The 21,831-nt window shown below is 47.2% G+C and overlaps 1 protein-coding gene across 11 annotated transcripts in view; it reads right to left on the bottom strand.

Annotated features, from left to right (window-relative positions):
• LOC135910455 (uncharacterized transporter YutK-like) overlaps positions 1 to 21,831 on the bottom strand; it is a 365,908-nt gene that overhangs the window by 286,770 nt on the left and 57,307 nt on the right. For 9 of the 11 annotated variants that reach the window (XR_010567076.1, XR_010567077.1, XR_011507822.1 and 6 more), the window contains 2 exons: positions 20,244 to 20,391; positions 16,279 to 16,536 (listed from right to left, as the gene is read on the bottom strand). Coding sequence is in view for 3 of the 11 variants with exons in the window: in XM_065442490.1 (XP_065298562.1) it covers positions 16,279 to 16,536; positions 20,244 to 20,391 (406 nt within the window). In the remaining 8 variants the exon portion in view is untranslated. The remainder of the gene's footprint in view (positions 1 to 16,278; positions 16,537 to 20,243; positions 20,392 to 21,831) is intronic. The other 2 variants (XR_010567078.1, XR_010567080.1) reach the window with 1 other exon arrangement.

Raw genomic sequence — 21,831 nt, 5'->3', positions numbered from 1 at the left:
GTGCTTCCATTAGAAAAAACTCAATGGTCCTTGCCATATATAGTAGCGTGACTGGTGGAGGTGCCGGGTAAACTGTTCGATGCACTGCAGCCAGCAGGAAGCTCCCAACTTCAATCGCGACACCTTGGGCACTGCCCTTAGGCGCCGCGGGTGACAGCTAGCGCTGCCACTAGAGCTGGACCCTCTCTCACTAAATTGTAGAACCATGATGCCGACCAATTCAGCGGCTAGCCAGAATGGAGAGAGAACCTCTCCGCCTGTTCCATGGATTTTGAACACGCCGCAAGCCCCAAAGTGTTTTTCACGGTGACGCTTTCGAAGATCCGCAAGACTGCCTGGGGAACTACAAGCGAGTTGGCAGCGTCAATGGAATGGAGGACCACCGGAAGCTCCGAATTAAGATTTGTTCTTTTCTCCTTGAAATCGACCAAAGTCTCTTCAAGGTGATTATCGGCGTTGATGAAGCAGGAGGCAGGCTGGAGGTAACAAAACTTGAAGATATATTGTAGCGAAAATATTTACACAGTCAAATACAGAGTTAGCAAAAGAACACTGATGCAAAACGCACATGTGAACAGTGCCTTACTGTTCTACTTTTTCTTAAGTTAGAGCCTAGGACAACTGTCACTACATACGACCAACCGAGTCTCATTGTTCTACCACTAAGTGGTTACGGCTCAGACTAGCATTGCATCTTACGGAGTCTTACAGTTCTATCAGCTTTAGTGATTACAGCCTAGACTGAGGACCAAGTACCTCGTCTAGATTGTTATAGTTGGAAGAAACAAAGAAAAGGGGCGGTAGGGTCGTTAGCCCATCCCACGGAAGCAGTTGCCAATGAGAGTTGAAAGTCTGCTTAAGCCACAACCCAAGGTGATAGCCTTACTCTCAAAAGTAAATGCTTTGGAAAACAACACTGTTTTCCTTCTTCCCACAACTTCATTTCCCTCTCTTATTTCCACGTGGTCAGTGACGGCCTCGGCAGACACGCCAGACACGTACAATTTATTGAGGCCATCTCGCACCTCAGCGGCGTTTCTAGCCAGCCGGGCGCTGATGTCCCAACACCGCGTACTGCAGTCCCCCTCATGGTCTTTCCTAGTAGAAAAATAATGACCGCTGGCGGCATCCGGACTCGGTGTTCTTAAACGACGTTCTCCGAACGCGGCCTCCGCGTGCGCACCGCGCCTCTCTCTACAGCGCGCACTGCAAATTGTAACTCGAAACCAAGCGGGCTCTCCTCAGTGCTCAAATCAAGCTGCACGTGGCTGCCGCCCGGATGCGTAGGGGCGTGGACCCCTACTCCATACGCGCAACACGTGGTCAACATTGCTAGGTGCCCCTAAACCTCGGCTGCGTCTCTAACCAGCAAGGGGACTCACTAGCCGGCGCCACGACGTCGCGTATACCGCCACCCCCCTCGAGGTTTGTCTGCGTGGACCTATTATGACCATCGGCGGAATGTCAACACAGCGCGCGTAAGAGCACGTTCTCTGAATGCGTTTTCCTCATCCGCACCCCCCCCCCCCCCTGCCGGCGTGCGCCGCGGCTCGTCACCCGACACCATGCGGGCCGTCCGACCCCGCAGAAACGGTCGCTGCCCGACGCGCTGTGCGGTGGACGCCTCCCTATTCACAAAACACATGGGCAACCAGCGGCACTGCAAAAGTATATACAAAACAATCATGCAGCCCTACACCGTCTTTTCTGCATGCTCGAGCGATGAGCGGCCTAACACTCCGGTTTGTCTACTTCGCCCTCAATGACTTGGCGAGAATCTGGTTTAAAAAGCATGAGGTCAGATTGGCCACTTGGCAAGAATTTTGTGTGGCCAGCTGCGCAATACCTATGGAAGTTCAGACCGGAAGGAGCAAGTAGAGCAAGCAGAGCGTGCTCTCAATTCAAGGGATCAGAGACCTAAAGTGAGTGTCGCCATGTTCGTTGAGATCATGTCGGGGCTGTTCCGTATAGCTGATCCTGGAATAACACGAAAGTACGGTGGCATAATGTGGGGTCTTAGGGTCTCACAGGGGTACCGACCACCGCGGGTTCGAGATTAGCGAGCCATAGGGCCGCGTGAGCCGCCAGCCTCTAGCGCCGCTGCGCGCGAGCTCAGGCCGCAAGGGGCTACCGAGCGACGCACGCAAAAACACAGTATTGCCCTAAAATGAAGAAAACCGTTTATTGTCTCCAACGGAACCCAACACTGCACAAACGCCCGGTCCCGGGACGGCGGGGAACCAAAGGGGTCCCGCACCAAGGGCGAAAAATACAGCTAGGGGCGCTGTAGCACGTCGCTGCGAGAGCACTGGCTCAAGCTGGGACGCGCCGCTAGCAAAAGTCCCGGCGGCTATGCTACTTGCTCTCGCGATAACCAATGGGCCAACTCGCGAGAGCTCGGGCAATCTCCTTCGGCTTGGGCCTCCGATGAGTGCGGTTGGCGTGGTACGACCTCGCGCGAGCACTAGGCACCCGTTCTTCGGCTTAGCGTCGGGATAGGAAACAACACGAGGTACGCGCTCCCCGCACGGGCAAAGGCGCCGTGCGTGAGCTCAGTCCCAGTCACAAAGGTGTCGGCGGACGAGAGGAAGCATGTACATACCGGGCGCTGTCCCAAGGAGAAAGAGAGCCGATACCGTCACGGCAGTAGCCACCAGGGGCCACCCCGTGACGTCACTAGCTCCGCCCTCACCACGAACCATCGCGAGTGGATCGCCACCGCTAAAAACCGGTTCGGAGCAAGGGCGACGTGGCTTGGATTACAGACATGGGTGAAATGCGCCCGGGCAATGGAGCGTCGAATTCCCCAAATCCCCACAATATGAAGGGCGTGAAAGAGAAGTCGTTCACAAGTCTAGTGCGCAATCTACCAGGTACCGGAGCCGAATTCCTCCACGACGTAACAACGATGGAGCGTATACTACGGCAGCGGTCGTCCCAGTACAAGCGGCCAAGCAACCTTAGATCTCATGGTCGAGAGCAACCCCTGATTTAATGACCCTAAGGGAGCTGGTGCGCCGTACTGTAGGTGAGAGGCTGCAGCAAGTTCATGCAGTATCTCGGCAATCCCACGTTTCTGTTTGAAGTGATATGGTCTGTGAAGTGGTCAGGCTGCTGGTATAACCGCTGGTCGCGCAGCCAACCACAGTGATCTCTCCATGCGCCAAAGCGTCAAGTGCTCCTATTCGGGAAGTCGGCTACCCGTCCTGTTCATCCACGCAACAGACAACGCTGTGCTTCACAAGCACTCTACCTTCCACAAGCCCAAGTCACAATTTGCAGAAATTCAGTTTGTGGCGCACTCCAGACAATTGGTCATTTTGCTGCCGTGGTGGTGAAGCCTGTAACCCATACGGAGAGTGCCCATACCTCCAGATGGGCCTTCGTGGTTTTCGCCCAGACGCATGTAGACCGGCAATCTGGCTCGGAGTCGCTCACTGGATGGTGAGCGTCCCCGAGCTATTTCCGAGTAATTGGCCAGCCAGAAGCCTCCTACCCTCCCGTAGCGCCAGTACCGCTTTTCGTCTCGTCGACATCCTATGTCACCGGGCCAGCAATTGAAATTCGCTCATACCTGGCAAAGTGAAAGGCCATTGCTCATTTTGGGGAATATTAGGAATGCAATATGCTCTACGCTTACTGAGCTTTCTGCAGCCGTCGAGACCGACACCACGGTTGTAAGTGCAATTGGCGTAAACGCTGAGCTCTCAACAACATCGAAACAGCGAATACGGAGTATCTTATGCATATTCAGTGACTGTTTTGTATCCACGTCAAAAGTAACAGAGACCCCCTCCCGAAGCACCGTATGATAACGGCCTCGACCAAGCACCCCGTGCCTTAGGACGCCTACCGGGTGCCGCATAACGAACAAGAGACAATTCCTCGTCAAGTGAAGCAAATGCTCGACGACGACGTAATTCAACCCTCAACCAGCCCATGGGCATGCCGCGCTATACTGAGAAGGACGGCACTCTTCGGTTTATGTATATTACTTCCATCGAAACAAGGTGACGAAAAAGGACGTCTAGCCTCTTCACCGCATAGATGACTCTCTAGACCGTCTTCGACATGTCCGATACTTCTGTAGTGCTCTACTACTTGCCGCAATGGTCCGGTCAAAAAAGACGATGAGGACATGTCGGGCGCACTGTCGGAGCGCGAGCACTGCAATCGGTGGAATCAGGCTGCAGCCTGGTTGAGCGGGCTCCGCTAAAAGTATAATTTGTGGAACCGAGGCACCAGTGTCTGTCTGGTATTTCTTCGCCTACACTTCTCCTCAATGGATTTACGCAGCGGCTACTCGCAGATAGAAGTTGATGAACGACGTCACGGTAACTCCTGACGGCTTGTACAAATTTAACGTGCTACCATTCAGATTATGTTCAGCTTCAACGACCTTTCAAAGAATGATGGACACCGCGCTATTTAGTGGGAATCATGTCTCGTCTATTTGGATGAAGTGGTTGTTTTGCTCGCTTGAATTTGAGCAACACTTCCAGCTACTTCTGTCCGTATGCTCTGTAATTAACTGTGCAGGCCTACCATTAAAACCTTAGAGATGCCATTCAGGTTATGAGGAAGTGATATTCCTCGGCGTCCTTGTTAGTAGTGAACGTGTTTGGGCACACCCGGATAAGGCTATGGTTGTGGTTGCATTTCCACCATCAGTCAACAAACGTGACTTGCGTCGATACTTGGGCCTCTGCTCATACTACAGACGCTTTGTGGACCATTTTTTTCAAAATCGTTGAACCTCCGACTCGTTTATTAAAGGAAGCTATCGCGTTTTTTTTTTTTCGAGACCGGGGCACCGGCACGCTTTCTCCGAGCTCCGGCGGCTTCTCCAGACACAGCCTTTACTTGGACACTGATAAAGATTCGGACACTAAAATGCACATTGACGCTAGCAACATCGGCCTTCGTGCAGTCTTCGTGCAGTGGCAAGATGCTGTTTCACGGGCTAAAGCGTACGCTAGCCGTACCAAACATTCTAGGGAAACGAACTACTCATCACTGGAAAGAAATGCTTAGCTGTCATCTTGGCAATAGCGAGGTTCCCGCAATCTTTATGCCGCCGTCCGTTCAGAGTTGTTACCGGCCATCATGCCGTTTGTTAGCTAGCAAACCTCAAGGACCCTTCAGAACGTCTCGTCCAATGGGAACTTCGTCGTAAAAAATTTGACGAAACAATCGTTTACAAATCTGTCAGGGGTAGACTGATGCTTACCGTGTTTCGCGGGCTCCACTTACAACGGTGTTATGTGATACAATGACAACAGTCGTTTCCTCTGGTCTCTCAAAATGTCTGACTTGGCTCAAGAACAAGGACACAATTTACAACTCTGGCAACTTATCGACTCTTAAGGGCTGCAGCTCACATCCCTAACGGACATTCACGCGTTCACTATCTCATTATGCCTCCGCAGCATTTGGTTGTGCAAAAAACTACGCATCCTGTGACTGGACAAGTCCTTGTCCTTCCGTCCACTCTGCATGCCAATATTCTGTCCACCTGCCATGATGAGCCTTCTTTAAGCCATTTGGAATTCGCGCATACCTTGGCCAGAATTTGCCAACGTTTCTAGTGGTCTAAGCTTCTCCAGCAAGTCAAGCATTACGTGAAAACGTGCCGTGTCTGCCAACATCGAAAGGCTCCATATTAGCACTCAGCCGGTTTCTTGAAGCTTGTTACATCAACTACACAGCCATTTGAAGTGATTGGCATGAGCTCGCTCAGGCCTTTCACTAAGTGTTTTCACTAAGATCGTGGTTGTGACTGATCATGTAACGCAATACTGCGAACTAGAAGCCTTCAGCAAGCCACTGACAGTGACTTCGCGCACTTTTTCATCCACAACATCGTCCTCCGGCATGGTACAGCGGCACTAATTATAACATATAGTGATACAGATTTTCACAGCACCGGTGATGTCTTACACGGCAAGATGGTGCATTTGTGGAGCTGAAACGACGGCTGGAGTCGAACTTGGTTTCCCACTTCGACGAAGACGCCCAGACGGAAATCCTCACCGACGCAAGTAGCACAGGCCTGGGTTCCGTGGTAGTTCAAAGGAAGGACAGAGTTCAAAGCGTAATAGCTTACGCAAGGCGGTCACTGTCAAAAGCGGAAGCGAATTATTCTACGAAAGACGAAGAGTGCCTAGCGATCATTTGCGCTATGGCGAAATCTAGATCTCACATATACGGCAGGAACATAAAAGTGGTAAGCGACCCCAATGCCTTGTGTTGGGTGGCAAACCTAAAGGATCCTTCAGGTCGCTCAGCACGGTGAAGTCTGAGACTTCGGGAATGCAACATCAACATGTATAAGTCCGGGAGGAAGCATTTTGACGCCGACTTCATTTCGTGCGCCCCTATTGAGCTGCCAGCGCAAGACGAACTGAATTACAACACCTTCCTAGGAACAATAACAGCATACGACTTCGCCGAGCAGCAGCGAGGAGACCGGAGATCACGAGGCATTGTGGAGTACATAGGAGGCGAGACCGACGTTGTCCCTTGAGTATCTCTGCGTGGGCGGTCATCATTTGTTTGCACAACGATGTCCTCGCAAGAAATAACTTCTTCCCAGTTCGCACAAACTACATTTTCGTTGTGCCCGCAGCACTTCGGCCGGAAGTACTGCACGCCCTGCACGACGATCAGACCGCCGGGCCCCTGGGGGTTTTCCGTTACGCTAGCGAGAGTAGAAGTACTGAATGCCGCGCTTGACCGCCGATGTCACCCGTTACGTAAACACATCCCATGACGGTCAACGACCCAAGACGCCGCGCACAAGGCCAACAGGACTACTACAGCCGATTGAACCTCCTTGACGACCATCCTCGCAAGTATAAATTAATTTGTCGCGACCATTTCCGATGTCAACATTCGGAAATAATTTGATCATTGTGGCGATGAACCATTTTCCTCGCCTAGCTGAAAAGAAAGCTCTGTCGAAAGAGACTGCAGCGGAAGTGGCGAAATTCTTCCCCTATAATACCCTGCTGTGACATGGTGCCCCATAAATGCCCATCACCGACAGAGGAGCGGCTTCTACAGCAGAACTCACCCATTCATTCTGCAATACAGCTATACAAGTCACTGAAAGATCACTGCCTACCACTCGCCCACGAATGTTCTAACAAATCGTCTGAACAAGACGCTCACCGACACGCTAGCAATTTATGTTGGCGTTAAACACAAGACGTAGGATGTTGTGTTCCCTTACGTAAGCGGGATTTACCTAACAACGGAGATCCCGCTGTTCAAGCTAGTTTACGACAGGAGCCCGACGACGGCTCTGGACGCTATGCTGCCGCGTGCCATCAACGAAGAGAATGTAGACATCGGCGCCTATACCCGGCGCGCCGAATACGCCCGACTGCTCGCATGCCTGCAGATCAAAAACCAGGAGAGGACCGACAGCCGGCACTACAACCTTCGATGACGCTATGTCGAGTACCAGCCCGGCGATCGTGTTTGGGCCTGGACTCCGATACGCTGACGAGGACATAACTAGACACTTTTGCGGAGCTATTTCGGATTTTCCAAGGTCATCGGATGTATTGGCACACTGGGCTAAGAGGTAGTGGCAGACGGCATTTCGCAATCACAGCGGCGCCGTTCAAGATCTGAAGTGATCAATGCGGGGAGCTTTAGCATTTTTACGCCCACAGACGAACTTAGAGAATTCGTTTCTTTGTTGTTCTTTCTTTATTATACATGGTTTTGTTTTCGCTTTCGTATGTGCTTGAAGCTTCGGCACGATATTTTTTAAGAGAGCGGTATTGACACGTGTTATTGTTATTCTTTTCTCGGGGGCTGCATTTCAGCCACTAAAAACTGAAAGTTATCTCTGAGCGCAAGACGCGCCCGCATTGTTCGAACTATCTGTTGGTTCTATCCATTGTTGGTTGCCACCGAAGCTCGTGTAATATCATTGCATGAGCGATGCGAATTGTGTAGTGCTTTCTGGAAGACACGCGGACACCAGTGATTACTGTGGAAATTTTGATGACTGATGTATAAAAGCGAACGCGCTTGACCGGCAGGTTAAATTTTCGACGATGGCCGATTGTGCTCTCCACTGTCGCTGTTTTTTTAGTGTAGCCTGTTTTTGAAGGGACAAGTTCGCCCAATAGAACGCTGCTTTCACCATTCCCAGTTTTGCTACTTTCTTCACCGTCACTACTACATGAAAATATGTGATCTTAGGTGCTTTGAGTATAGTAAATTTAGGGAGTTGTGAAGCTTGTGGGGCAAGTGTGGACTACTGCGAAGGGGCTTATAACCTAAACACATTAGTAGTATTAGTGGTAAAGCACGATGGTACATGACCAACAGCATTTTCGTGTCCGGTAGGACATTAAATAGAGAGCATGATAAATGGTCCTTGACGGCAATGAGCTCTCCTTCCCCGTTAGTATCTTTGCGATCAGTGCAGAATAGACGAAAATTGGGCAGATCGGAGAGTATATCGGAGTAACTGATGTCGGAGCTCCACCACGTTTCCGTTAGTACAAGTAGATTACTACCTAATTATGTGACAAGGTTAGGCAGAATAGTGCACATCGTCGTATGCTGAATGAATCGATGAATGAATGGATGGATGGATTGATTGATGTTATGAACGTCTCCTTTGGATCGGGGTGCTCGGTTGCCCTACCAAGCTCTTTATTAAACTGCCTGATGTTCTACCTTCATTAAAAAGAAAAAAAGAAGAAAAAGCATCATGAACGCCCACAACCAAAATTTCTGACCCCCCATTCCGAACCTTGCTTTTGTGCGTCTCCTTTCTTTGTCGTTTCCCTATTTTTCTTCCACCAATCTTCCTATCGCCTCTTACTATGTTTACTTTTCCACCGCTCTCGCTGAACCAAAGCGCTTCAAGGAGGCCAGTGGTGCCTAAATCGACCGCTGGGCAGACGTATTCACATTCTAATAAAATATGCTCCATCGTTTTCCTAGCTTTATCGCAGCAAGCATATGCATCTTCTTTCTTATATCTCGCTTTATAGGCGCGTGTTCTAAGGCATCCCGATCTCGATTCGAAAAGTAATGAGTTTCCCTTTGAGGTACCGTAAGGTGTTTCTTTCCTGAGTTAGTTTTTTTCTTCTTAAGAAGTTACTCAGGGCAGGTTTCTTTTCCACTACCATCACCAATGAGATTATTTAAGCCTCTTTGACTTTCCGCTAGACGTTCTTTGTTGCTGTGTTGCTCACCCTACAGGCCGCATACTTGCGGGTGAGCTATTTTCCTCCACTGTGAATCCTCCACTGTTTTCCTGTAGAGATGCTTCAACACTTTCCTAACCCATTTACTTTCTTCAATGTTCCTCAGTCTTTCTTCATAATCAGTTTTACTGTGAGCTTCCCTCACTTCAAAACAAGACCAGCCCATATCACCCTGCACAGCTTCATTTGTATACTTCCCGTGGGCGCCAGTGCGAGGTGTCCCACTGTCTTTTCTTCCCATAGAGTCGTGATTCTGCCCCTGATTTCAAGTAAACCGCATTTCCAAATGTAAGTCCTGGAAGCATTACACCTTTCCACATGCGCCGAAGCACCTCGAACCTATTGTACGTTTATTGTGTCCCCATAGCGCTCTACGCCTAATAATGGCTATACATCATTTCCCTTTTACTGTTATTGTATTTTTTTCTGTTTCTATATATCAATTGCCTTCGTTTATCCGTATGCTAAGGTATTTATATTCGTTTACCAGATGTATTTCCAGGCCCTGCATTGCCACTGTCTGTTCACTGTTTTCATTGAATACCATAACACCTGATTTTCTAACACTAAACTTCAAACCTAAATTCTCGCCTTCGTGTCCACAGATATTAGCCAGATGTTGCCGATCACTTTGCTTGTTAGCGAACAACACAATGTTGTCCGCATGAAATAAACCGGGAAGCTCTACAACTATACCCGGCTGTTTTTATCAGACATTAAGGCCCGTATTCAGAAACAGAACTCAAGTAGGGTGTCTATAAGTGTGGGAAAGTACAAGTGTTAGGAAAGTTTTAGGCAAGTACTTCAAAAACGACACTTCATATCACTTTCGAAAGTAGCACTTTTCGAGTCAAGTATGTCGTCTGGTGTCGAGGATACGTAAATAATTTACGTGTACGATAGGTTCAATTGCAAAAAAAAAACAATCTTTGCAGCAGAGTAATGAGGATGTCACTGTTGCAGTGCTTGCTCGCGCGCGCATTCTTCTGAGTAAAATACAAAGAACGGTTTGGTTTTAGGGCTTTGCTCAAAGTCGTCTGGCCGCAAGTTCACGTCGGTTCTCGCAGCCACTGCGGTTCTGTGCATCGCCGTCGTCGCTTTTTTTTTTCGCTGCTGAAACCTTGCGGTGTTCTTCCACAGAGAGCGTGTGCGGTGTTTGTTTTCAACCGGCGCGGACGATGGAAGAAAGGAAAACAAGCTTTTCCGGAGAAGAACGCGCCGTGCTCCTTGAGTCCATTTAGCGCCATCGCAGCCCTTCGACAGCGAAAAACCTCCGCGTCTTCTCCTCCGGGACTTCCTATGGGTACATGAGTGCAGTCAATGCACGCGCGCACATCAGGAAACAGTGCGATGGTGAAGAACTCCCCCATTACGGATGCTAAATCATTAGCATTTGGCAGCTTCACGAGCTGCGGGAACGAAGTCTCGGCAATCATTCTTGACATTCGTGCAATGATTCGAGACACAGTTGCATGCGAAACATTAACGAGCTTCCCGGTGTCAACCTGAAATGTTCCAGTGCCGTAGAACCGCAGTGCGATGAGAATCTGGAGCACCGGCGGCCCGGGATGACCGTGTTCGTTGTCTGTGGGGACGAGTGGCAGCATTTCGAACACTTGCTTGGAAAAGTGGTACCACCACGTGAATTCCGCGTCGTTGTATACTTCCATGGGATTCTGTCGATCCTTAAGCCGTGGCCGTAATGGCGACACGTATCGGTATGCCTCATTCTCCGGAATATTGCGCACACGTCCGGCGAAATCGGCAAAGCCGTCGAGGCTACCGTAGCAGGCGGCCATCTTGCTTGCTAGGCGAGAGTGGCGAAAGTCGCACTTAAGGTTGCCAATGACCGTACTTTATTTTCTGGCACTCAAGTGCCGATTAACGTTTACTTTAAGTACAAGATTTCTCTATGAAATGCGTAAAGCACCGACGGGCTACTTAAGTCATAAGTTAAGGGTAAGTTCCGTTTGTGAATACGGGCCTAAACCCGATATAACTTCCTTCCAGCGCCCTCTCCATCCTCCCCATGTACATCATAAACAGTTCTGGGGATAAAGGGCACCCCTGCCTCAGTCCCTTGTTTATATCAACTTTCTCCTCGATCCTTATCCCTTCCCATTGAACGTAAATGGTATTTTCTAGCTCAGTCTCTCTCAAAAGCTTTGGACGGTCGTCATCTAAGCCTTCCCTTTCCAGATTATCCCACAAAATGTTGCGGTCTACGTTGTTTTACGCTCCTGTAATGTTTAAAAGGCCACATATAATGGTCTGCTTTCTACCCTTGATATTTCAATACACTGAGTGAGAACGAAAATGTTGTCATCCAAACGCCAACCTATTCTGAAGCCATTCTGAAGTTTTCTCAATATGCCATTATTCTCTTGCTTGCAGCTTTAATTTGATTGCCTGCATTGCTAGCCTGCATATTACTGACGTTATGGTCAACGGTCTACACGAGTTAATTCTATCTTTCTCCCCCATACCTCTATAAATTAAATCCATTCTGCTTTTTCGCCAACGGTGTGGTATTCGTCTATCTTTAAAATTTTTTTCCACTGCTTTCACCAGAGCTTCCATACTTTTTGGTCCTAGTTCATTAATCAGCCAAACTGGAACCTCGTCTAGTCTTGCGGTTCTGTGCTTACAAATTTTCTCTTCTGCTTTTTTCCAGTTGAGATTTGTCAGCACCAGCTCCTTTTCCATCTGGTTCTCCTTCATGGTGTTTGTTTCTTCCTACGTGAACCTCGTCATTCCATTGGAGAGATTCAGCTGTTATTTTTTGGATGTAATTTATTGCCGCTTTCCCTTCCAGTTTGTTTCCATCTTCGTCTTGGATATGTTGCTGTAGTGTTGTTGACTTCCTGCCTAATAATTTTATGTGCTTCAAAAATATTTTAGGTTCGGCCTTCTTCACGTATTCCTGACAACCAATGTTCACGTTCACCTTTTGCGTTTGCTTGCACCAGTATTTAAATTATTGATTTTTTTCTTCTGGTATATTAACAATTTACTGGCTACATCATCCTGCGGCAACATAGCCTTCATTGCCTGCTTGTACTCTCGGACTGCATTCTGTCGTTCGGCGATCACTTCTCGTATCTCCCTGTTCCACCAGCTTTTCGGTTTCTTTTTTTCTTTTCCAACAAACATGTTTCTCTTTCCGTATTTCTGTCGTTATTAAACTTAGAAGCTCACTATATTCCCACTCTTCCCTTGACCATTTGCCAAGTTCTTCCTCGACTATAGTGACTATATTTGTTATATTACAGTGCTCAAATGTGGACTGTTCATTTTGCACTGTTTGCTCTCTTTTCCAACTACATATCCAACTTTCAGAAATTGGTTTATGGTCACTCCCTATACTGCTATGCCCTTTCTCGTCAATGACCATGTCTCTTAACTTATCATGAATTCCTTCTGTCATCACACAGTATTCAATGGTCGATTTCCGGTTTTCCTCTTCCCATGTGATCGACCCTTAACACGTAGGCCCTGTATTCACGGTAACAAGGTTTTGGTGTTCACAAAGGTCTAGCATCGACACCCGTTTTGTCGCTATAGACATCTAAATCCTCTATTTCGGCATTCATGTCACATAATAGGATAATTTCGGCAGCATTCCCGAAACCCTTCATATCAGCACTTGGGCATTCCACTAACATTTTATTTTTTTCTGTGCAACTATTTCCGGTCCACAAATACGTAACAACCAGCCAAGTTTTTTTCCCACACATTGTACCTGATAACCAAAGATGCTCTTCAGATTTTGAATTTACTCTTTTCCATTTGACTCCCTGATGGATGAGCATTCCAACTCCCGCTCCCTTTCTTTCCGACTTAGCTCTCTTCCATCCTTCCCAAACATAATTCTCAATCACTCGCTGCTCTTTCCATTTTCTAAGGTACGTTTCTGTAACCGCATACAACCATATTGTTCTCTTTTTAACTGCTCCTCAAGCTCTGCCCACTTCCTTTCTTCCGCTGCCCTGCATGCTTATGTAGCCTATTGCATGACGAGTTCTCTTGTTTTCCTAGTTTATCTGTTATTGACGGCGATGCTATTTTGAGGTTCCCTTAGGGGTCCTTCTTGATTACTACCTACTTTGGTCTCCTGAGCGCCTGTGGGCCCCCTAAAAAAGCAACAGTGCGACCAGCGAGTTGCCAGTCCACTTCTCGCGAAAGCCTGTAATTCATCTGGATCCCGTCTCGTTCAAAACGACCACACCTTCTCACCACCCTGTTTGCTTCGCCAACCTCGAAAGCTTTCTCTCGGATCATTTTCCATATCGCCTCATTAGTAGCCACTAAGGCTCTTTCTACGTGACTGTCATGTACAGGCCCCTACGGCACTGTGCACACCATGATCTGCACCTAAAGAGATAGTTCGGGCAAGTCTTCCACCCCTTCGCCAAGCACTGGGCTAGTCCTCTCCCTTTCCTGTTTAGGACGTCTTTTAGCCCAACTGCTACTGTGACATGGTTGCGCACGAGGGCATTTTCCGCGAGCTTTGCTTTTGCTCGATCCATGACAGAGCCCAGTGTCCGCCCTGCAAATGTCCCTACCGCCACTCATTTATCACCTCTCACGCTCTCCACAATTCCTTGTACGCACCTAGCCAGCTTTGAGCCACCGGCGATAATCACCATTTCGCTCTCTCCTGCCTCTCCTTGCTTCCCGTTGTCCTATACCGCGTCATTAGGACTCGAAAAGGGGCACTGACCCCCACGATCCTGTTTTTCGTGTGTGGCACTTTCAAGGCAGGTGCCGCTTTTTCCAGCTACTTCTTCCCCACATTGCACGCATTCCATGTGCGTTGCTAGCACTCCATCTCCTGTCACATTGGGGGACTGCGTTCCATTGTAACGACTATTCTCGATCACAATGGCGGCCCTATTCAGTTTTTCCTTGCCTGCTTGAAGTCTTTTTTTGTCACTGCATTCAGCGCATCACGTTCCCTGTTTAGTTTCATTTTCGAGCTCTTCAACCTGTCTGATAAGCGCCTCCTGGAAAGCTTCCATATTCTTCAGCCTAGCATCGACAGCACAGTGTGTGCCGATTGTCCCTCTCCATTCTCAGCCGTCCCTTCATTTGCCTTGATGGACCCCCCGAACACTGCACGCTTTCCCGGCTTTCCTGCCATGTATTGCACGGCTTCTTCTAATGGAAATACTATAGTACTATAATACTATGATGCTTAAGCAATCAATGCTTAAGCATCAATGTTTAATCCAAAGCATAGACTTACGGTATGACACGTTTTCGCACGTGTCCAATCACGCGGCCACATTCTCACTTTCCTACCCAAGAAATATTTCCGACACCAGAGCACGTACAGTAAAACTACTAATAGCTATTAGTCTTGCAACTTCGAAGTTACTATTTAAAGGATATGATGACTTCACGTCCCACCCTGTTGCACGTTTTGAAGCAGGAGGCGCGATTGGACGCTCTGACTATGCTGCAAAACCAAATGCACACGAAACACACCCGCGCACACGAAAACGAGAAAGAAAAAAATAACTACCCAATTATTATTTCAAGTCTAAAAAAATCTGCAAATGAATAACAGAAGCAAGCTAAAAGCATGCACAAAAGTTTGTGATTTTGTCACCGCCACAGAGCCCTGAAAAGCACGTCCATTCGCCACAATATCTCCCGCCACTCTCCGGCGCTGCATGCAGCGCCGCACGTCGGATCGGACGCCGAATCCACGCAGTAGACATACGGTACGTATGTCTACTGCGTGGATCAAGATCGGACGCAGTAGACATACGGTACGTATGTCTACTGCCTTACGCGCAGTTTTGTTTATTGTTTCTTGGTTTGGATGCAGGTTTTTACCTGCAGATCTGCGATAGAAGCCCCAGTGCGCTTCCAACGTACTTTCGTTTGTCTAATTTCGTTTGTGTTCGTTAGCAGTCGGTGCACGGGGATGTGCAATGAGAACTCCTAGACTATAATTTATAAATAATAACATGGGGAGGAAAGTCAATAAGTAAATAGTTAAGAAGTGGTTTTTGTTAAATAAGTGAATCATGCATTTAGATTTCTCCTGTATGTAACGTCGGTCGCACGGATTCATTCAGCTCCAGGACTACAATTACGCTGTTGGCCACAAACAATTTTTAAGAAGATGAGTTCTGGAGGAAATTTTTTTACTATTTGTTATCATGCGAGGTAAGTCTTAATTTTAAAAATGAGCGCTTCTGATGACGGACAGCTGAAAATTAGGCGATGTTGATTCGCAATACATTGCGAAGAGGTTTTGCTCAGAACCTTAGCTAAGCGCAGCGGAACTGACGTTTCGTTATGGCGACTAGTTCTTTTAGTGCAGTCGTAACCCATGACACATAGTCATTAGTAGAATAAACTTCGCTTCGACGTCAGTCATTTTTCAAAAGTTATCACTTTTTTTCTTGTAGATAGCGATCTTCGACGCCTCATTCACACGTGTAGTGATAGCAATCAATTCTTCGTTGACCGCGCGGTAATGTTCTCGATCTTAGAGGCGGATTTCGCTATAGGACTGTTTTGGCCATCAGTGCCTCACCAGAGTGCAGAGTCGCAGAACTATGCAACATTCAGATTGCCTTTAGCTCAAGTCATACAGTGTTCATTAGAAAACGTGTTCAACATTATATTTGATTTGTCGCTCAAAATCAGGCTCACTCGACACCTTTTCTAAATGGTACTGCAGAAAGCGTGTTCCGCATAAAAAAAAATCACTCTTTCTAGTGCACTCATGGCAAAAGGCAGGAAGCGGAGAATAAGAAGAAAGGGGGTCAACCGAGGTGCCCGATTTTATTAATCATATCATGCGAAGCCAACAAAGACACCAAGAAAAGTATAGGGAAAATTACTTGTACTTGCTAAAAGAATTAAAGAAAATTATAATTTAGTGGCAATGAAAGTGGATGAAAAAACAACTAACCACAGGTGTGGAACGATAGCACGCCTTCGAATTACGCGTGCGATGCTTACGCATTACGGGTGCGAAAGGATTAAGTGTTTTGTGAGATCGTGATAACAAGCTCACCCGAAAGGCGAAGATGGGCCCCAGGCTTGCGTACTCAACCTCTGGATCACCAGAAGAAGCATTCATCACAGCACTCAAGTTAAGGCCTGTGCTCAAGTAGTCGAAGAGATGTGCCGAGCCATCTGTAGCAAAGCCGAAGAAGCCGGTGACAAGACCGGCGATGCACGACAGTGCCGCCCGGCCAGATGTCCAGCGCAGCAGAAGAAATGCAATAGCGTACTGTGAAGTAATGCCACGGGCCACCAGTACCCAGTCAATCTGTGAGGTGGTGATGGATAGTGTGTAACAGGGGTGGAAAAGACATGTATATGCAATTTAGCGTTCTATATTTGTAAATTCAGAGATTTAGGCATATGCTTGTGGGCATGTATCGTGCAGGTATAACTAATACCGATGAGACCCTGCAAGTGGCCGTTTATCTGTCCCAGTGCAGACGCCTCTTTCCTTCAGTTCTCTGAACCACCTCTTTGAGGAAGCTATCTAACACAGCGCAACTGGCTGTTGCAGAAATTCCTCCTTGCTCGCCCGGTCTACTTGCTCTCGCAACCTTGTTACCAGGTGGTGCTCACACGACTTAATGAGGACTGAGCCGAGGGAGTTCGCAGCTATGCGCTGCTTGGCCACCTTTTATTTAGGTCAACTATAATTTGAAATCCCCTTTTTCGAATGTGCATGATACACACCAGCATACGAATTCATTATTTAAAAACTTTTTGTGCGCAAACAAACAGGGACAAAGAAGAGGAGCGAAACAAGGACGAGCGCTTTCTAACAATTGTTTCAGTTGTGAGAAAGCGCTCGTCCTTGTGTTGCTCCTCTTCTTTGTCCCTGTTTGTTTGCGCACAAAAAGTTTTTTAAATTATGAATCTGTTCCAACTAGGCCGACTCGCAGTTATGCTTCAGCGTACGAATTTGCAGAAAAAGAATTATTCAAGGAACTTGAGACGGCCGTTAACAGTCATCTCATTTGTGAATTTAGGACTTGGTGCGAAGCATTCGGTCTCCCCAAAAAGACTATTCAAAAGTGCTTGACTGTAGTCAGGTCCTCCCGACTTTTGTCGGCGTATGCGCATGCTAGCAGAAACCACGTCAAAGAAGAAAGGACATATTAACTTCAAATTTAGCTCATAAAAGGCGATACAGGGTGCTATAGGTGCCAACTACTTGCTCTCCACCCTCAGTAAATCATTTGAGCACTGATTAGCAACTTGCCTGGCAAACCAAGTACTCGTAACGTGAGTGCAATAAAGGCATTCTGCAACAAATCATTACCTCTACGCTAGAAAGCATTCTCAAAGAGGTTAACTGCAAGAAACACAAAGAAAAAGGCATCTGGACTAGACCAGAAAAAGCCAGTTGTGCCAGATGTGCACCACCTGCCGCAGCACCTCAAAAGGACGGCCACTGAGGCGGTCATTCTCAGCGCTGGAGCAGATGAATCGTATGTGCCGAGTGTGTACCACAAAACGCTCGCAGGTGCTGCCTACGAAAAGAAAGCTTGCAACTCTTTTCGTTACTTGTAGTATAGGGGTTCCTTATATCATTCCTCTGTCGAATGGCAGATGCCGTATCGACCAAACCGGGTGCTACATAAATGACAGATAAAAAGGACGTCATCGCGAGCAGGCACGACCATTGGCGGAACCCTTTACATCGCAGACCACAGTAAGCAGTACCAGTGCATTATGTTTATGTCACAGCACACGTGTCCCGTAAAATTACAAGGATGAAAAACGCATATTCTCACTTGGAGGCTACGGAATCAAAACAGAGTCCGTTAAATATTTTATCACGGTTTTCATCACACTCTCAATTAAAGGGGCCGATTATCTGTGCTTAACGTTGTTCGCCACAGATCAGTGACCCATGGCTTGTCACAGGCACGTGTCACAATTCAAGCTCTGGCGTCGGTTGGGAGGTGACCAACGGGAGGAGGAGGAGGAATAAACTTTATTTGTGCACAGCAGATTTGAGACCTAGGCCTCTACCTAAATGACGGCCTCGAGCCCTTGGGCCCTGGCCAACGGGTGTATTTTCTTTTTTTTGCAGTAAAATCAGTTGAAGACTGGCGTCCTCCCTGTAGTGTCGTCGTTTTTTTCCTAGTATTTCCTTTTTCCGCCTAAACGCTGGAAATGCATCAAATGTCGAAATTCCAACTAGGCCCGCTCTTTGCAAATGAGTTACGTAATTGGCGCAAAAGGCGCACACACAACAGGCAAAAGAGACACACAGGTGGTCTCTGCCATATGTTCTACCTTCTTTTGTACTTTATACGGAAATTTTACGGTGTCATTGGGCGGGTCCAATAACGCATAAAAAACGAGTGTGTGGCACATCTGACATTTATCGGGGGTCAGCTCAGTACGCATTCAAAATAGAATAAGAATAGAATAATAGAATAAGCAATAAATAGAATAAGCAATGCGCAATAAGGAACGTGCCTAAGGGTATGCACCCTAAAACGGTTCCACGCTGAGAAATCTAAAGTGAAGATGAGGCTCGATTGTGATCGCTTTCTACTTCTTGACGTTAAGAAAGCCTGCCATATTTCTTGCTTTCGTCCATGCAATTGTAGGGTGTCATGCAGTCCCAGTGAATATGGCCTTAAACTGCTGGGCAAAAGGTCATGGGATCGATTCGTGGCTGCTGTGCCCACGTTTTGATGGAGACGGAATTAAAACCACTCCCTTACTTTGCTTCAAGTGCGCAATAAATAAGGTTAGGTGATTTAATATGATCTCCAGAACTCCGACGTCACTGAAAGCCATGCAGCTTGGGAATGTCAAAGAGCTTTAATCAATCGATTTAGTTCGTGTAACTGTTATCTCCTCAAAATGATCGAAGCGCGCATAATACGGGACCGACTGCACACGATTGATAAAGCGCTGTGTCTGTCGTCTACAAATCGTCCCGTCTTTTGGGCTGTTGAATGCCTCTGAGCATGCACCAACAAGCCCGGTTCCGCACAATTCCTATCAGTGTACGGGATACACGAATACCAGGCACTGCTTAGGAAAGCCGGAAGTTACCCCAATAACACCAACATCAGTCACGAATGTGGAAGTGCATACAATTTGGCCTGAGTGGCTGCCCACGTGTACCCGCTCCCATCACCACCCATTTTCGAAGCTGTAGGAGCACTTACATTGATCACGGCTTCACTCTCTCACTGCCTAGCAGATTTTCAAGAAAGCCAGGGCTGACTCCTACACAAGGTGATTCCTCTTGCGCTCATTACGGTGGAAACGACGCGTAACTATGCGAAGGAACTACCTAACTGAAATGGTTGTTCTGACGTTATTTGCTTCTGTGCGTTTATTGAATTGGTTTCACGTTGCTTCCATCGTAATAACTATTGCAAATCTCAGCCAACGACACGTAAGGATCTCTTTTGTGGAACAACTCATTTTACTCAGTGCCATTCCGAAAAGGCTTCGCATATCTCTCTTCCAGCATAAAATTTTGTACTCTCTAGGACAAGCGAATTTCTTGCCTTACAGAGAGCCCTGGCGGCGAGTGACAAGGACTCCGTTCCACTCGCGCCGACGCGAAACACGGATATAGAAACTATCGATCTGGATCATGCACAAACTGGTGAGCTCACATTCGTCCGCTATTAGTGTTCGGCAGCGAAGCGGCAACCGCAGCGCGTGGAGCCTTATTTGGGACTGTTGAGGTCCGTGGTGAAGGTATCGGAACCGCGACTATATAACAAATATAAAAATAACATTTTCTTTGAAATCAGATGCGGATTGGTGCATGCCACCGGAACACTTCAAACTGCTAAAAATACTAGTTCTCATTTGCTATTGCGTGAGTATTTATTTATTTAGTACACGCTGCAGACCCTTGGCTGCAAGCTGCTGGGCAGGTTCAATGTTACCGACATAATATTATGTAGTTTCCTCCGAACGTCCTTTTGCTATACTGTACGTAATCGAGGCAAAAGCGGTTCACCAACGCACCTTCGACCAGTCATCAGATGCAGCTACGGCGATGACTAGAGTTACGAGGACACCGCCGAGCGAGTTGAGCCTCATCAGACTGTCTCGCGCGTCGTATACGACGGCAAGAAAAAGAGTGACGACGACTATGCACGAGATGGGCTTCAACCTGCATGAGATCACACAAAATAATAGGTGTAAGTCGCAAAGTTCCTGCATGAAATCACGAGAATAGTCTGCGGTGAGAAGCGCGTGCAAGCTTCTAAGAAAAATTCTGAGTACAGTAAGGCACTGAGGATCTTACAGAGGGAAGTGGAGTGAAAAATTCTAGGCACACTTTTTCAAGTGTCAGTGTTGATCGTGGTGACAATTGAGGCAGGGAGGCGATTCCAATCGTTACAGCGGCGAAAAATAAAAGAATTCAGGCGTGTATCGGAGTGGCACAACGAAACACTTGCTTTAATGTGATGCTCTGTACGAGATGACACGTAGGATGGAGAAAAAAGCAAATAATTGTTAAGAGTGATGTTATGGCAAACTTTACGAAACAGAGGAAACTGAAAGTAGCTGCAGTGTAGAAAAAGGGCGGGAAGATTAAGCGTAATTTTCACAGGAGATACACTTGCAGTCATTGAGTAGTTAAACCAAATAAAGCGGGTAGCACAGTTGTGTATGGATTCATTAGCCTGCGACAGGATTAGGGGACCAAGGTCCAAAACTGTGCCTGCATATTTTAGTTTGGGGTTTATAAGAGCTTTATAAAGATGAAGTTTTGTGGGCATGGTGGCAGAGCAAAATGACGGCGAAGGAAACGAAGCGTGCAATCAGCGTGCATTTCCATGAAGTTAACGTGCATTTTCCATGAGAGCTTATTTGTGATATGATCGCCAAGATATTTATACGATGATATTTACATTAATGAAAAACTTCCGGTAAAATAGGAGCTCGGATGATCATATAGGCGGCGGGAGGCTAGTATGTGCTTACATTTAGCGACGTTAAAGTTTATGAACCAATCTGTACACGAGAAAAATATTGGCTTACGTTCGTAAAGCGGCACTGTCAGTGGGGTCAGAAATAACGCGATAGACGACACAGTGGCCTGCAAATAATGTTCTATCGGAGGTTACTTGTGTCGGTAAGTAAGTAACAAAATTTAGGGGCAGAAGTGGCCCTATAACTGAGCCTTCCGAATCACAAGATTTTACGCGCGTTGTAGCCGAGGTATAGTTGTAAGGCAGACATACTGAGAACGGTTAGACAAAGAACACTAAAGCCTAATACGTCGTCATCTATACTAAGAGCATCGAGTTTAATAAACAGTAAATGAGAAACAGTATCAAAAGCTGTGGCGAATTAAAAAAATGCAGCCTACAGTATGTCCGTCGTCAATGGCCTAAAACAAATCATTTGTGGAAGAAAGCAACTGCGTTTTGCACGACAAAGATTTTCTAAAACATCTAAAACAATGTGGACATGATGTGAAAAGTGAATTAGTTTCAAGAAAAGAAACAAGGTGCGAGTATATGACATGCTCAAGGAGTCGAAAGCAAGACTGCAGTGGTTCAGCGTATATTTCACTCAAAATGAATGACGAGTAAGATACTAT

The sequence above is a fragment of the Dermacentor albipictus genome, chromosome 8 (genome assembly GCF_038994185.2).
Source record: "Dermacentor albipictus isolate Rhodes 1998 colony chromosome 8, USDA_Dalb.pri_finalv2, whole genome shotgun sequence".
Classification (NCBI taxonomy): domain Eukaryota; kingdom Metazoa; phylum Arthropoda; class Arachnida; order Ixodida; family Ixodidae; genus Dermacentor; species Dermacentor albipictus.
Note: the sequence above shows the minus strand (reverse complement) of the source record. Positions and strands in the feature narration are given on the sequence as shown.